General features: G+C 33.7%; 1 protein-coding gene across 1 annotated transcript in view; it reads right to left on the reverse strand.

Moving 5' to 3' along the window:
- Nucleotides 1-16111, reverse strand: part of VEGFC (vascular endothelial growth factor C) — a 77511-nt gene that overhangs the window by 1640 nt on the left and 59760 nt on the right. The window contains exons 7-8 of the mRNA XM_008065577.2: nucleotides 2677-2783; nucleotides 2031-2364 (exon numbers count right to left, since the gene is read on the reverse strand). Coding sequence (XP_008063768.2) covers nucleotides 2031-2364; nucleotides 2677-2783 — 441 coding nt within the window. The remainder of the gene's footprint in view (nucleotides 1-2030; nucleotides 2365-2676; nucleotides 2784-16111) is intronic.

The raw sequence follows: 16111 nt of genomic DNA on the forward strand, positions 1-16111 counted from the left end.
CATCCACTCACCTCAGCCTCCCAAAGGCGTGGGATTACAGGCTGAGCCACCAAGCCCGGCTGGTGATATAATTCTTATGATCTATGAAAGTGGCTAATTAAGGCAGTAGACCAAAGAAGATACACTGGGCCCACCACACTTTGGAATAAATATTACCAAAGCATGAGAATATATATATTTTCAAAATATCACATTTTCTCTTTTGCTCCAATTTACAAAACCTGGAATTAGACACTTAGAAAGATGAACAATAGGAAGAGTTGCAGTAAATTAAAAGTTTTTATGAAATAATGTATATTATTAGGAGAACTTCATGATAAAAATCTTTTCTAAGTTCACATAAGAATTCTGTCGCAAAACATGATGGCTGGGAAGCTTGTGCATAGACATACAGATTTCAGATTTTTCAGTATATACTAGATATAATACTTAGTGATCTATCACAGAAACAAAGAACTAACACATGTTCTCACTCATAAGTGGACCCTGAACAATTATCATAATACTATAAAAAAGGGGATTGGCAGTAGTGAGAAACTGCTAGGGGATGGGGGGGCACACTTCATCAACAAGGGTACCTTATCTCAAACAAGGTGAAGTGGGGACCAGAGGAGGCCCAAACTTTATCTGTACAATGACCCTTTGTATATCTAATCCTGAATTGTACCCCATATCCTTAAAAAAAAAATTATATATCATATGTTAAATATTACATATATATCCTTAAAAAAATATATTATATATATGTGTGTATATATTATATATACATAATATATATTATATATAATATATGTATATATTATATACATATAATATATGTATAATATATATAATATATAATATATATATATTAGGCTGACTCAAGAAAGATTCAATATAAAATAGTTTCATAATATTTAGTAACTCTATCCTTCTGAATAGAGTAGTGCATTTTTGAAACATTCTTTCGGTAATTAGAGTAGGAATATGCAAGTAAAGTGGAATATAGTTATTGCTCCAAATAAAAGAATTCCTATAAGGCCCTCTGCAACAATAAGGGATGAAAAATAAAATCACCAGTGTGATATCTAGATTCAATGAAGTCTCTTTATGTGGTTGCAGGGCATACACCAGATCGCAGGGGGCTGAATATATGGACGATGAAAGAGGGGTGAATATATAGTTGAATATATGGACGATGAAAGCAAAAGCCAAAATGCCTAGATTTGAGGAACTTGAAAGAAGACAAAGAAGGGTTGCTGCAGTATGCACAGCATCACAGTAAGATACTAATAAAAATAGAAGAAGTTTGAGAACTTTTATAGAGTTAAAAACGTTAAAGTTATGGCAGAAAACGGGTAAGGCGTGAAACAATACTGAAGGCATGTAGAGGAAATGTCAAAAGCACAGATCTGGTTTCAACAGGAGATCATCTTATTCTCTGAGATTAAAGAGAAAGAGGTTCAGGGATTAACAATGAAGGTGTTTAAGCAATAACTTCATTTTCTTCTTCTATGTGAAGAGGAGAGAAAAAACAAAGTTTAAGAAATGAGCCTTGAGTAACATTTAACAACATATTGCTTTCTCTCTCTAATTCCATCAAACACTTAGCTTAAATATTTTCATTTCTAGATATAATTCTAGAAATTAATGGTATTATCACACAGAACAGTTGTCATAATTTCTTATGTCAGAAGAGATCCTAATTTTAGATGGGGGCAGCTGCGGATTGCCTGGATATATTCTGAGAACACCTCACAGGCCCTCTAACTCCAACTGAACACACCACTACCTTGCCCCTGGGGGCAAGGATTCAGAGTGTATTCTGAGCTTAGATCTGGTATTGGCCTCCAGGACACCTGTTTTGCTTTTTTGGGAGCAAACCTAGTCTTACGGATGGTTAGCATCAGTTAAAAAATATCTGAATTTGTCTTCCAGAATTTATTAGCCTCATTCTAACAAGGAACTGTGATTTTGGTTAAGAAAATCATGTTTGGCTGAGAACATATTTCCATGAAGACGAATGAGTACTATTTATGAATGACTCTTACCTGCATGTTTGATGTTGGAACTTCTTTCCTTTTAATAAGCATTTTTGTGGACTTTCTGTACATTCACAGGCACATTTTCCAGGATTTAGGGGTTGATTTCTTGGGCAGGTTCTCTTACATACACACTGGCATGTGTTTTCATCAAATTCTCTGTTGGTTCCACATGAGCTGGGGAAAAGTTTGTTTTTACAGACACACTGGCATGAGTTCCTGTCTAGTTCTTTGTGGGGTCCACAGCTGGAAGGCCGAAGCCCTCCTTTGCAGACACATTGACAGGTCTCTTCATCCAACTCCTTGTTGGGTCCACAGATGTCATGGAATCCATCTGTTGAGTCTAGACAAACACAGTCAGAATATCTTTACTATACCTTACTTGGTTCTGGGTGTGGTGTGAAACAAGTAAAAACATTTAGAAGCATCTTCCTTTTTATGCTTCCCATTGGAAGGGTTGTGTACAAACAGTAATATGTACCTTTACAAAGGAGTTCAAAGTTATATCAACAGGAAGTAGAAAATGCCTTAATGTTTAGTCCCTTTTTTCAAAGAATGGTGATCTGAATATTGTACATGTGGCTTCAATTTTAAAATGTGTTAATTAAAATATAGGCCCTTGGCATTTAAGTCTTTAAAACATTGTTCTGCTTACCATCTCCAGCATTCGAGGAAAAAATGAAATCTTGCTGAGCCAGGCATCTGCAGATGTGATTGTTCCACATGTAATCTGCCGGGCAAGTCTTGTTTGTTGCATGACACCTTTGGAAGAAATAGATTGGGTGAAACAATAGTATACATAGTACTGGAAGGGATCATCTCTTTCTTTGCATATGTATTGCCAATCAACACATGCTTTAAAAACACTTTAAAAGCATAGACATAAATTAAGTGGAATTTGAAAGTTCTCTCTCAAATTATCTCCACTCACAACGGCTGTCAAATTCCAATTTCAGACATGATAACTGTCTATACTATGGTCTTATTTGACTCCAGACTTTTTTTCTTTTAAGTCAAATTTGTTTAATCATATGGTGTTTTGGTTTGTGGAAAAATATGAGGTAAAGCCTTCTATATTACTCTGAAATTTTCTTTTTCTTTTAAGTGATATACCATAGGCATCTTTATAAGTCATTGCATACAGTTCTGCTCCATTATTTTTTAGTGGCTGCATAATATTCCATAAATCATGTACCATTATTTATTCTACTAACCTTTTATAATAACTGTTTAAATAATTTCCAATTTTCGGCTTTTCAAACACTGCAGGAAACATCTATATGCAAAAACCTTTACTGACTGACTTCTGAAGCACAGATCTCCATTGCTGTAATGGCTCTGTTAATGCAAAATTTCTATTCTGCACTCCACCAAAAACTTATCACAGAGAATGCTTTGTTGTTGTTGTTCTAGTCCTTCCTTTTCTTCCCTTCCCCCTTCCCTCCCTTCCTGCTTCCCTCCATAACTCCCTCCCTGCCTCTGTTTCTCTCCCTCCTCACCTTCCTATTTGGTTTAGTCAAAATGGTTAATATATGAGCTTACTCAAGTATATCAATCACTCCTCTGATGGTTTAGCTGTCCTACTGTTGCTAACTGTGTACCATGAGCCCTCTCCGAGAAGAACCGGTGTCATATTTCCTTCTCCACAACTGGAACCAGCTCTTCCTTCAAGAAACTCAAATTATTTTTTATTGGAAAATAGCATTTAGAGGCTATCATTTGGGATCAGGAGTGTTCAGTATCATCGGGTTCCATTACTTTTAAGGGGGACAGAACTAAAACATACAGGATACAGGTATATCCTGTAGAACATTTACCTAATTAATGTTTACCGAATAGGGGGACTTTTGACTTTTAATATCCTAACTGACAGAGGATATATAAACCTCTTGCAACCTCATTTTTCAGCTGATATTGGTACAGGCATCAAATGGAATATTTACTTATATTTTTCATGTCCAGTACAGTATCGTGAACAACATTATGTGGTGGAAGAGCATTGGAGTTACCTTCCAACGTGGTAAACACAATAAGAATTATATACAGACATCTTAAAATGTACATTGAATGTAAACAAAGAGGCCATATGCTTCAAGTCAGCTTAGAAAGCTTGCAGAATCATACTCAAAGTGATGATACACCTTTCTTTTAAAAATAGGTGGGTACTTCTTATATCACCACATGAAGGCGTTTTTCAACAGAAAAATAAGCAAATCTACATTTTGCAACTATTTCTTCCTTCAGTTTGAATACCATTTCTGAGGTCTTATCAAAGCTTTGCTGCCCAGCAGTTTTCACAGCAACTCTAAGACATAGCGAATCTCTATTTAGTCCTATCAAAATGACTGTCTAAAATTGTCCCTTTGTCCTTTCTCCAAATCACCACCTTCCGCAAATGGTAATGACAGTTTTAATCCCTATCCCTTCCTCCTTTCTTGGCTTTCTTTAGCTTGGTAAAAAACAGTCCACTATAGGGTCTTTTCTTGAATTTATTTAAATTTTGATTTTTAAACAATTTTTTGATTGCTGTGTTTTATTTGCGATACCATATCATAAACACCATGCGCACAGCCCATGTAGCTATACACAAAGCAACCCTGTGTTAGTGACAATTGCTGGATAATCAAGAACGAATGTTTAAACATTTTAGATCCTATCAAGATAGTCTGTTACTTTTCTACATGCATTATTACCTATTTGCTAGTTTGTAGGAAATAGCTCTGTTTGGGGTTTACTTTCCATTCATTATAATTTTCCCATTTAAAACAATAAAAATGTGCTTGCAATTTGTGTTTTTGGGAAGAGATTACTGATCTAAGCAAAAAAAAGTTCGGTATTTTTTTTAAGAGAAAAAAGAATTCATACTGTTATTTCCAAATCCAATTAACATTATGAGATTTTAATGCACTCCTTTTACTTAACACATTTCATTAAAATCTTGGCTTCTAACAAACTTAAGATAAATGGCTATTGGCTTTATTCGGCATATATTATATGCCTTTTTGTTTTTAATTTTGCTTTTGGAAAATGTAAAATATTATAAAATTATCAGAGTTAAGATTCTGAGAAAAGTGTATATTCAGAGAAATTCTATGTCTTCAGCATTCTGTTCCTTTACTTAGATTTTTTGGTTTCTGTTTTCAATGTTTCTTTTTGAAAAAAAAAAGTATGTATTTTTTTCTCATTTTTTTAGCTGAATGACAGCACACTTATATACTGTTTTTAAACCTTGTTTTTTAACTTAATATTTCCTGGGGAATATTATTTTTATACCTTCCTTATAATTTTGGGTAATTCCAAGGGCAAATCTCTATTTGTTGCATTTTTAACATTACTTTTTTTGTTAATCAGGAGCATATATTGTTAATTATACAATTCAGAATATTTGCTAATTTTACAAAATGATATCATTTTAAAAATTTACTTTCCACTCAAGCATTAGCATCCTTCCATCAAATATGATGCAACTTTTGTTTAGCTATATAATAGTAACGTAATTAATCCTGGATGCATGAGACTCAGATGACTATTCTTCTATAAATGATTGCAAAACCATCCTGGTCATCTTGCCTCCATGTTGATCTGTACTGATTTAAGTAACACACTGCTGTGTTGGCATCAGGTAGCCATGGTACTGTGGTGGTGGCAATAGAAAGACATCTTTCATTTTGTTAATAAGTGATTTATTCTACTATTACCTAAGACAACAGTTTTCTAGATGTTGGTTGCCACTCAATTAATAGATCATGAAATCAATGACAAGGACATTTAAAAAATGTAATAGAAAGGCATATAATAAAATACAACTAGAGTGCATGAAAGAAATATTGTCTTCTGCAACTTTGTTTTGTTTTGTTTTTTTTGAGTTGGAGTCTCACTCTGTCACCCAGACCGGAGTGCAGTGGCCGCTCCTGGTCACCGCAGCCTCGACCTGCTGGGCTCCGGCGATCCTTCTGCCTCCACCTCCCAAGTAGCCGGAATTATAGGCATGCGCTACCACGCCGGGCTCATTTTGTATTTATTGTAGAGATGAGGTCTTACCAAGTTGCCCAGGTGGGTCTTGAACCCACGGGCTCAGGAAATCCACTCACCTCAGCCTCCCAAAGGCACGGGATTACAAGCTGAGCCACTGAGCCTGGCTGCAACTTTGTTTTAATTATACATACCTGCAGATACTTATACATAAATATGCAAATACAACTTGTCACACACAACCGCCTCCCCTCTTGCACATGAGTGGTGTGTGTGTATACCTATTTGCTTGTAATGTCAAATATATTTGGTTTTGGTTGCAGTCTAAAAAAATTGACAAAACACAGATCTAAACTGATTTCAATGGCAAAAAGTGCCAAGAATCATCTTATTCACTAGCCTAAGTGATATGGGTGAACTATGACCTTTTACTGTAGAAGTGTGTGTTACTATGTCTGAGCTTAAACTTTAAATGTGTATACAATATTGTCCTAAAGATGCATGGAAACAAAACAATCTTCTGACTCTCATGTAGACAGGAAAAAAATATATAGTTTCTCTTTAATATTCCAACATCTTTAAAAACATAAGTTCAAAAGTATGAACTCTGTGTGTAGAAACAAATGTAGGAATCTATCTCTGGAAATGTTTTACAAGACAAAATATCCAGTTTAATAGAATTAAGTAATAATTTTACATAATTTTGTTATACTAGCTCTTTTGCTTTTGCATATTCACATTGACTAAAAATATGGACCTCAGAACATTTCCAATTATATCATGCCTGAAACTTTTTTGGCAGCACAAACTTTATATGACTGACTAATAATGGTTTGTTCAAAATAAAATAAATGTTAATTTCCAATAGTATTAAATCAGTTTAAATTTCTAGAAAAATACGACCCTAAAAACTTAAGCAGAAATAAGAAACTATTGTTCATCAACATTAACATATACTTTAATGTTACAATTTAAAATCCTGCTAGATACCATAAATTAAAAAGCATATATTTGGATGGAATGCATTCTCAAAATTCCTAAATCAAGCTCGCTGCTCCAAAAATGAGTCACAAGTTCTTAGCATTTAAAACTTCTCATATGAAAAAAAAAGCAAGAAAATTTCCAAAATATTGTTATTTTAGAATAAAAGGAAATGTGGTCATGATGGATAGAAGTACAATTTGTGTATCCCTTATGTGTTTTAATCTCCAGTGCATTTTAATCTTACCGGAATTCCTCTTCATGTTCTGAATATTTGTGTATATTCATATTCAAAATATTACAAATAAGTTGTTTTGTATACTGTATTTATGAAACATATTTATTCAAAGACATTTTCTCTGCAAAACAAAGCAGGGAGTTGTGCAATTATTTGTAAATCACATATATGCTGAGCATCATGCAAACAAATTAACTTTTTACTTCTCCCTCCAGACACAATTACTATCCTGTCTATAAGTTTTATAAAGAATAAGGATGCCTTTACAAGAATTATTTCATTAAGAATTTCAAAACTTCACTTGACTTTGGTTTCATAGCTACTGCTGTTTAAAATCAGAGGGAAAACATTTAAGAGCATATGTGTTTCTCAAATTAAAGAACAATTAATTTAATGAAAAAGACAGTCTTACTTTGGTCTTTATCTTTCCATTAAAATTTTACAAGATAAATGTGCTCCAAATATATTCTGCTAGATTATATTCTAAATGTAGTATAAGATAGCTCTTATACTTTGAACATTGCAGCAGGCTATTTTGTGCATGCTATTTTTACAACTCTCTCATATTTTCTACATTTTGGCACCGGCGTTTTTATGTCCTTAGATATTCTTTGACTTCTCAAATCCACATTTAAGGAACTAAAACATCTTATCACTTTTTGTTTGGCATTAGTTAGAACTGGGCTGAAATGTTTTTCTTTTTTAAAGAGTACAATCTTTGTAATATATTTCTTTTAAAAAATATATATTAATATTTTCTAGCTTTCTTGAAGTATGATTGACAAAAGTTGTACATACTTAAGGAGTATGCAGTAATGTTCTTGTATATATATATATATATATATATACACTGTGACCACCATCAAGCTAATTAACATACTCAATACCTCACATAGTCACCTTTTGTGTGTGTCTGTGGTGAGAACACTTGACGTCTATTCTAGTGGCAGATTTTAATATGCAGTATATTATTATTAGCTATAGTAACCATGGTATACATTAGGTCTCCAGAGTTTACTCATCTTATAACTACAGGTTGTCACCCACTGATGAACATTTCCCCATTTTTCTCACCCCCAGACACTGGTAACTACTCTTTTATTTTGTTTCTATGAGTTCTACTTTTTAAAGATTCCTTATTTAAGTGAGATCACTTAGCATAATGTCCTCCAGGTTCATCTATGTTGTTTTAATGGGAGAATCTTTAAAAAATATTTTCAATTAAAAAAATTAACTGTGCTTTAATTTATGTTAAACTACTTATTAGTTACTTCCTAAGATATTTCTTAAAATATTTCAGAGATCACTCAAAACGAATGAAACATTAACAGAATGTGAATTCAACTGCTAGCACTTAATGACTTTTTTAGAAAGCAAATTATTTCTATGAATACTGGAAACCCGTTTAATAAGGTCTGTTCACAACAATCCAACAGATTAAAGTTTTACTGACCATATTGCACCAATACTCCAGAGCTGTGCTCCTCAAGTCACCATCCTATCCTAAAGAATGTGAACCACTAACATTAGTGAAATCCATGTTTGAAGGCAGGTACTGGGAGTTCTCCTATACTACTTCAGAGCCTCTTCATATCACTCAGTGGACTATTCAATTAGATGCTTTATACCACATTAAAAAAACAAATAAGGGGACCTTGACTATATTAATAATTTTGATAAATATTAAAATAGGGTTTTAATTTATTAAGTGCTAACTGTTGATGTTATATGAGCTTCAAACTTGTAATTATTTTATTAAGAATATAGATCCAGACCCTTTTTGCTCAAGATTTCTGTCTGAATAACAGCTGAAAGGGCAACTATATCCTTTTATTGTCAGAACCACAGAGCCCTGGGTAAAACGTTTCAACAGTTTTGTTCCAAACGTCTTTGAATTGTTGTTCATCTTGAGTTCATGATGTACAAACCTTGAATGCAATGACTATCTATACAGATGTTGATTTGCTTATATTTCTGCAAGAATGGTTAGTAGTGAAAGGAAAATGGTTAAGTATTACAGTGGACTTTACATTAAATATTATGAAGTAACTTCAGTACTACTAACAGAAATAAAAAATATATTCATTTTAGGCTCTGCATTAAGTGTTTCAAATAAAAAGGCACATATTTAACAGAAATATATCTAAATATATATATTTATCTTCTTTGTATTGATTTTTATTGATTTCATATGAATTTGTGCTTATGTCTGCTTATGTTACTGTTTGCTCGTGTTCCATTAGTCTACTGACAGGAAGAATGGTGGATGTTGAGGTTTGTTTGGATACAAAAGGAACAGACGGTGAGTAGGACTAATTAATAAATTTGATGATTTTTGCAATTTTGCCAGCTTTAATATTTAAAAGGCTAATAAAGTAGTGACATTAATTTAAAAAGTGAGTTTTTATGTCTAGTCTTTTCCTTTTTGTATGAGTATAAATGACTGTTCGAAGCAGCAACCTGCCATACGCAAGAACTCACACACTGCCAGAGACTTGGATATAAAACATGAGTCACGCCATGTGGTCACAATTGGCTAAGTACAGGGTGTAGATGAGTTGGATGGCCACCAGAACTAGAGTGCAGGGACATGGGGAGAGTAGGATAAGTATGAAAGCCTGAGCTTTTCTGCTTTTATCACTTTTTATATTTGCTTGGATATACAAGTTTGAGAGAAGTATTCGTAGGCTGAAACAATGGAAATCTAGATGTTATTGTATCAGCTTGCCCATTTTTATTTCTGCATTAATTCAAACAAACAGAATAGAACAGAGAATTGAAAAAGTTAACTAACTAGAATTCGACAAAAATGTCCTTCAACAGTAGCTGCCAGTTTCACATTACCTTGTCACAGTCACACCTCATTAACAGAAAAACAAATACAAATAAACAATGACAAAAAAATGTGCTGAGGGCATCAGAGTTAACATAACATCAAAAAGGCTGGTTGGTTTCAAAAGTATGGGGGAGGGACAAGTAAATAGGTGGAACACAGAGGAATTTTAGGATGGTAAAACTATTCTGTATGTCAGTCATACATTTATCAAAATCCATAGAATGTACAACAAAAAAGGAAATCCTAAAGTAAGCTATGGATTTTATTTAATAACAGCATATTGATATTGGCTTATCAATTGTAACAAATGCATCACACAAATGAAAAAGCTAATAATAGAGGAAACTAGTGCGAGGAAAATAAGAGATATATGAGAACTCACTGCACCATCTGACCAATTTTTCTGTAAACCTAAAACTGCTTAGAAAAATAAAGTCTATTAAAAAGTTTTAGAAAATGACTGGTAGATTTCTAAAAATATAATATTTCTTTAAAAAATCATCAATGTGTTTTGGTTGAATGCAACGCTACACTTTATAAAAATCTTTGATCTTATAACTCTCAACTCTGACTAAATCAAAGACAAAAATCTCAGAGCAGAGGATGTACTAATGGAATCTTCTTGATGATATACATTTTGGTGTTATTACTCCCAGGCTAGATTTACCATTTTTCTCAACTTTTTTCACCCTTTATTTTTGCTTTCTTATTGCATGACTCTCTCATAAAGACCGATATAGCCTTATCAGGTTGAAATAATATGTATCTTCTATTATTATTATCCATTAAAAAACAATTCAAGATACCTTTGCTATGCTGAACATTGTCTTGTCATTCCTTTACCCAAAAACTTCTTATGCTACCCTAATACCTCAACAGAAAGGTGAAGCTTTATAGCCTGGTGCTCAAAATTTAAGAAGCATAGGCTTAGCACTGTCTTTTTAATTTAACAGCCTATTGCTTTCACAGTTTAAAACTCAAAGTAGTCTATTAGTTGTTCTCAGAATGTGCTATTTTCTTATATCTTTAGAGACACTGTCCATGCTAACCAATTAACTAATCAATACATTTACCACTGGTAACTTCAAGGTACTTTTCTCTATGTGATCTCTCTTTCTCCTATGATTGCACTCTCTTCCTAATCTGTAACACATTGACTTCCCTATATTGTCCTAATACAATTTTTTTGCTTATTATTTAATGAAATACCATATAGTTATTAAATGAATAGGCTAAGTCTACAGATAGCAATATGATTACATTTAAGATAAAATTTAAAACACTCAAAGCTGTACTATATAATCTCTTTTGGTATGTTAATACATCTAGATGGCATAATAATGGAAAAGCAATAATGAGAACAACTCAATTCCAGAGTAGTAGTTACCTCTAAAAATGAAGGTTGAAGAATCATGACTGGAGCTTTTTAAAGTACAAATGAAAAAAACAGTTGTTAAATTTAAAAAGTGAGATGGGGAGGGCATTTTTAAATTGTACTCTATCCTTTATGTTTGTTTTAATCTAAATAAGTTAAAAATAAAGAAAATATGGTATATATACACAATGGAATACTATCTAGCCACAAAAAAGAATGAAATCTTATTAGTGGCAGCAACATGTGTAGAACTGGAGGTCATAATGTTAAGTGAAATAAGCCAGGCACAGAAAGACCAATAGTGTGTGTTCTCATTCACATGTGGGAACTAAAAAAGTTGATCTCATAAAAGTAGAGAGTATGACGACAGTTACCAGAAACTGGGAAGCTGAGTGGGGATGAAGAGAGGTTGGTGACATTAAAGGATGAAGAGAGGTTGGGTTAAAAAACAGAATGAGTAAGATGTATTGTTTAACAGCACAGCAGGGTGACATTAGTTAATAATAATTTTTGTATATTTCAAAATCGAAGTGAAGATTTAAAATGTTTCCAACACAAATAATTTGATTTGTTATACATTCTATGCATGTATCAAAACATCACGTGTACTCCATAAATTCAGTTATGTATCAATTAAAAAAACAATAAAAATGTAGTAATGATCATACTACAAAAGGAATGAATGATATCCAAGGAAATTTGGTTTGAATCTCTGCTTTGCTACTTTTTTTTATTATGCAATGTTGGAGAAATTGACTTACTCTCTCTGATTTAGTTTCTCATGTGCAAAGGGGAATCTCTCACTCTCTTGCTTTCTCTTTCTCTTTCTCAAAACACATTATCTGTCTCTGTGCTGAGTGCATTATAAATTATTAATAAACATATTATCTCAATTTCATGCTCATTAGCTAATGGAGTCAGTACTAGTCATTCTTGAACTTCTCTGATATTTGACACCTCTCACCACTTCCTCCTCTCTGGAACTCTTCTGCCAGTTTTTATCCTAATTATTCTGACCCCTCTTTCTCAGTCTCCTACACAGATTGCTACTTCTCCAACAGGGTCTTAAATATCAATTTCCCCTATGGCTTTACCTGTGGCTCCTCTTCCTTCTTCCTTCCTTCAAATGTCTTTTCCACCTCTTTCTTCTCATCCCCATTTCTACTTTCCTGGAAGCCATCCTTGTTACTTCTGTCTTGGATTGTTTCAATAGCTTCCTCTTCCCTATTTTTCCACTTCCAGTTTTACTTCCTCTAATCCACATACTACCTCACCATCAAACAATTCTTTCTATAATACAAAAGTACAGATACTATATCCCTACATATACACACATATATATTTTTTTGTGGTTCTCAAGAGTTTAAGAAAAAGCCCATCCTTGGTATGGCATATGTAATTCTGTTGACCTTCCTGGACTCAGGTATATTCTCCCTAGTTCACTCTACTGTAATCACCCATCCAGCATGCTTCTTCTACCATGCTAATTTCAGTGATATGTTTAAATGTCTGACTCGAGTATGAAATTTCTTTTGGAGTAATGATTCTATCTTTCCATCTCTAAAGCCATTATTAGTACACAGAAGGCTCACAGATTCTCTTTGTTGAATGACTGAATGAAGTATAGCATAATGTTTCATATGCTTATTAGATTAGAGATTTGTTTATTTGTACTCTGGTACATAGGTTCTTGTGGTTAAGAAATTATATTATTCATTTTTTGGAATGCCCCACATTTCCTAGTACAGTGTTTCACAGAAAATCTGACATAAGTATCTGAGGAATGAATAAACACAATCCACTGTATGAATATACTATAATTTGTTTATCTGCTCATCTTTCATGCACATTTGGGTTGCTTCCAGTTATTGGCTAATAAAGAACATTTGTGTACAAGTTATTGTATGGAATTATGTTTTCATATTTCTTGAGTAATACTCAGGAGACAAAGTTATAGATCATATTGAAAGTATAGCCGGGCTCGGTGGCTCAGCCTGTCATCCCGTGCCTTTGGGAGGCTGAGGTGAGTGGATTGCCCTAGCCCGCGGGTTCGAGACCCGCCGGGGCAGCGAGACCTCATCTCTACAATAAATCAAAAAATCAGCCAGGCGTGGTAGCGCGTGCCTGTAATTCCAGCTACTCGGAAGGCTGAGGCAGAAGGATCACCGGAGCCCAGCAGGTCGAGGCTGCGGTGGCCGGGAGCAGCCACTGCGCTCCAGTCTGGGCGACAGAGTGAGACTCCGACTCAAAAACAAACAAACAAACAAAAAAGAAAGTATATGCGTTACATTCATAAATAGAGAGTCTACTAAAGGGGCCATGGAAATATATGGAGTTCAACTTAAAGAAAAATATAAGAAAATAATTGGAAAAAGAAATCTGTGAGAACATCAATCTAAAATGCTATCTTCTTCTGCTAGAGATAATTGCTATGACCTCTGGTTTTTATATTTGAAAGTTTTGCTGAAAATACTAGAAATATTAGAAGATATGGGAGGGAAAACAAGAGTTTCAGAGATAAAATCACAAATGTTTATCTTTTTCTGGCACTTGTTTAGTTGTTTGTCATTGAATATGTCAATTAACATTTCTAAGACTCAATTTTATCATTTGTATAATGTTAGGAAAAATAGCAGCAATCATTTATTGGATGGTTATTGTATGTTAGGCAGTGTGCTAATATTTATCATGGACTGCTGATTATAAAAATCACATCATACCTATGAATTAAGCCACTATTATCATCATATGATAATATATAATATTGGATTAATATGTGATGTAGTATGATGCTACTGAACAGATTAGTGGCAAAAACTAGGTTATAAGTATTATAGTGTATTATGTTATATATAGCATTCTTACATACTGTTCATAGATGAGAAACAAGAGTCACAAGCAAGTTTACCAAACTTACCAAAACTCAAAGAGTAATGAGATAATAAATTTTCAAAACAGGAAGCTGCTTACTGTGTCCACACTCTTAAATCCTGTGCTCTGTGATGTGTGTCATAAATGCAGGCACCAGTAGGATTGGTATAAATGTGAGACAATGTGTGGCAGATGCATGGTGCATAGTAATATGAAGTAAAATAAACAACAATAATAATATAAATATAGCACATGTTGTTCCTCCTCAACCATGAGTGCTCTAGGTCAGAGACAGTCAAACATATCTTTGTCCACTCTCATGATATCTAGAAATGTTCTGAATTAGTGACCCAATATAAAGTTTATGGATTATTCATTTTATGAGATCCTTTAATTACTGAATTTTACTTCATAATACTGCAAAACAAATGGTATGGTATTTATTTACTTTCATAATAATGCAAATATGGTGTCATATATACACTGGAAAAGGTATGTCTTGTCTTTTTCTGACAAGGATTGGTAAGAGTGAAGGATGGAACAGAAGGATGGAACAGAACTAGGACTCTGTTGCATGTGAATGAAACTTCAAATTCTTTAATATAGAGTAGTCTGGGAATGCCCTCCTCCCTCCTTAATGATTCACAAGAATCTTACAGATTTGACTTAAAGTGTCACTATCAGTATTTTCCGAAATCTACCATTTTAAAACTAAACTAATTTCAAAATACAGTTAATAAAAGGGGTCTTCTTCTCTTGGCTATTTAAAAATCAACTTTATTGAGGACTAATTTGCTGCAACAAAATGCTCCTATTGTAAAATAATTGTCTTTTCAAATGTTTATACACTCATGTAACTACCATAACAATAAAATTATGGGAACTTTCCTCATCTCCCAGTATTCCTTTTGTCTCTTCCGGTCAATACTCACCATCCACATTCTTAAGCACATGCTGAATGGCTTTCTCTCACTACAGATTATATTTGCCCTGTTAGGGTTTCATGCAAATCAAACCATACAGTATGTACTCTTTTTAGTCTCGCTTACTTCACTCAGTTTAATGTTTTTGAGATCTATTCGTGTCATTGTATCCGCAGTTCATTCTTTTTCTGATACTCAGCAATGTTCCACTGTGTGAATACAAGACAATCTGTTTATATGCTCATCTTTCATAAACATTTGGGTTGCTTCCAACTATTGGTTAATAAAGAATGTTTGTGTAGAAGTTATGGTGAGGAAATGCATTTTCTATTTCTTGGGTAATACTTAGGAGGAAAAGTGATGGATCACACTGCAAGTGTATGTATAAATACCTAAGAACCTGTCAACTGTTTTGCAAACCGGTTGAACCATCTTACATTCCTGTCACTGATCTGTGAGAGCTCCAGTAACATCTCTTTTTCTCCAACACTTGTTTTTGTCAGTCTTTTTCATTTTAGTCATGGTGCTGACTGTTCCTCTTAACAAATCCTAACAGAGATTAGGATTTTATAACATAGCTACATATCCATTATACATATATATAAAATCATGATAGTAGTTTTTTAAACATAAAATTGTAAACCATAATTTACAATAGACTGAGATCATCATTTTCAAAAAGAGAAATAGAACAGAAAAAAATTTAGGCGCATTATGTGTGATAAGGCATGCATTAATAATGGGGTAAAAATTGGAATATGGAATGGGGGTGGGGTTGAAATTTTTTTTTTTTGAGTTGGAGTCTCACTCTGTTGCCCAGACTGGAGTGGAGTGGCCGCTCCCGGTCCCCGCAGCCTTGACCTACTGGGCTCCGGCGATCCTTCCGCCTCCGCC

This window comes from Carlito syrichta, unplaced genomic scaffold (assembly GCF_000164805.1).
Source record: "Carlito syrichta isolate Samal-C Ts95f unplaced genomic scaffold, Tarsius_syrichta-2.0.1 Scaffold103424, whole genome shotgun sequence".
NCBI classification, from domain to species: domain Eukaryota; kingdom Metazoa; phylum Chordata; class Mammalia; order Primates; family Tarsiidae; genus Carlito; species Carlito syrichta.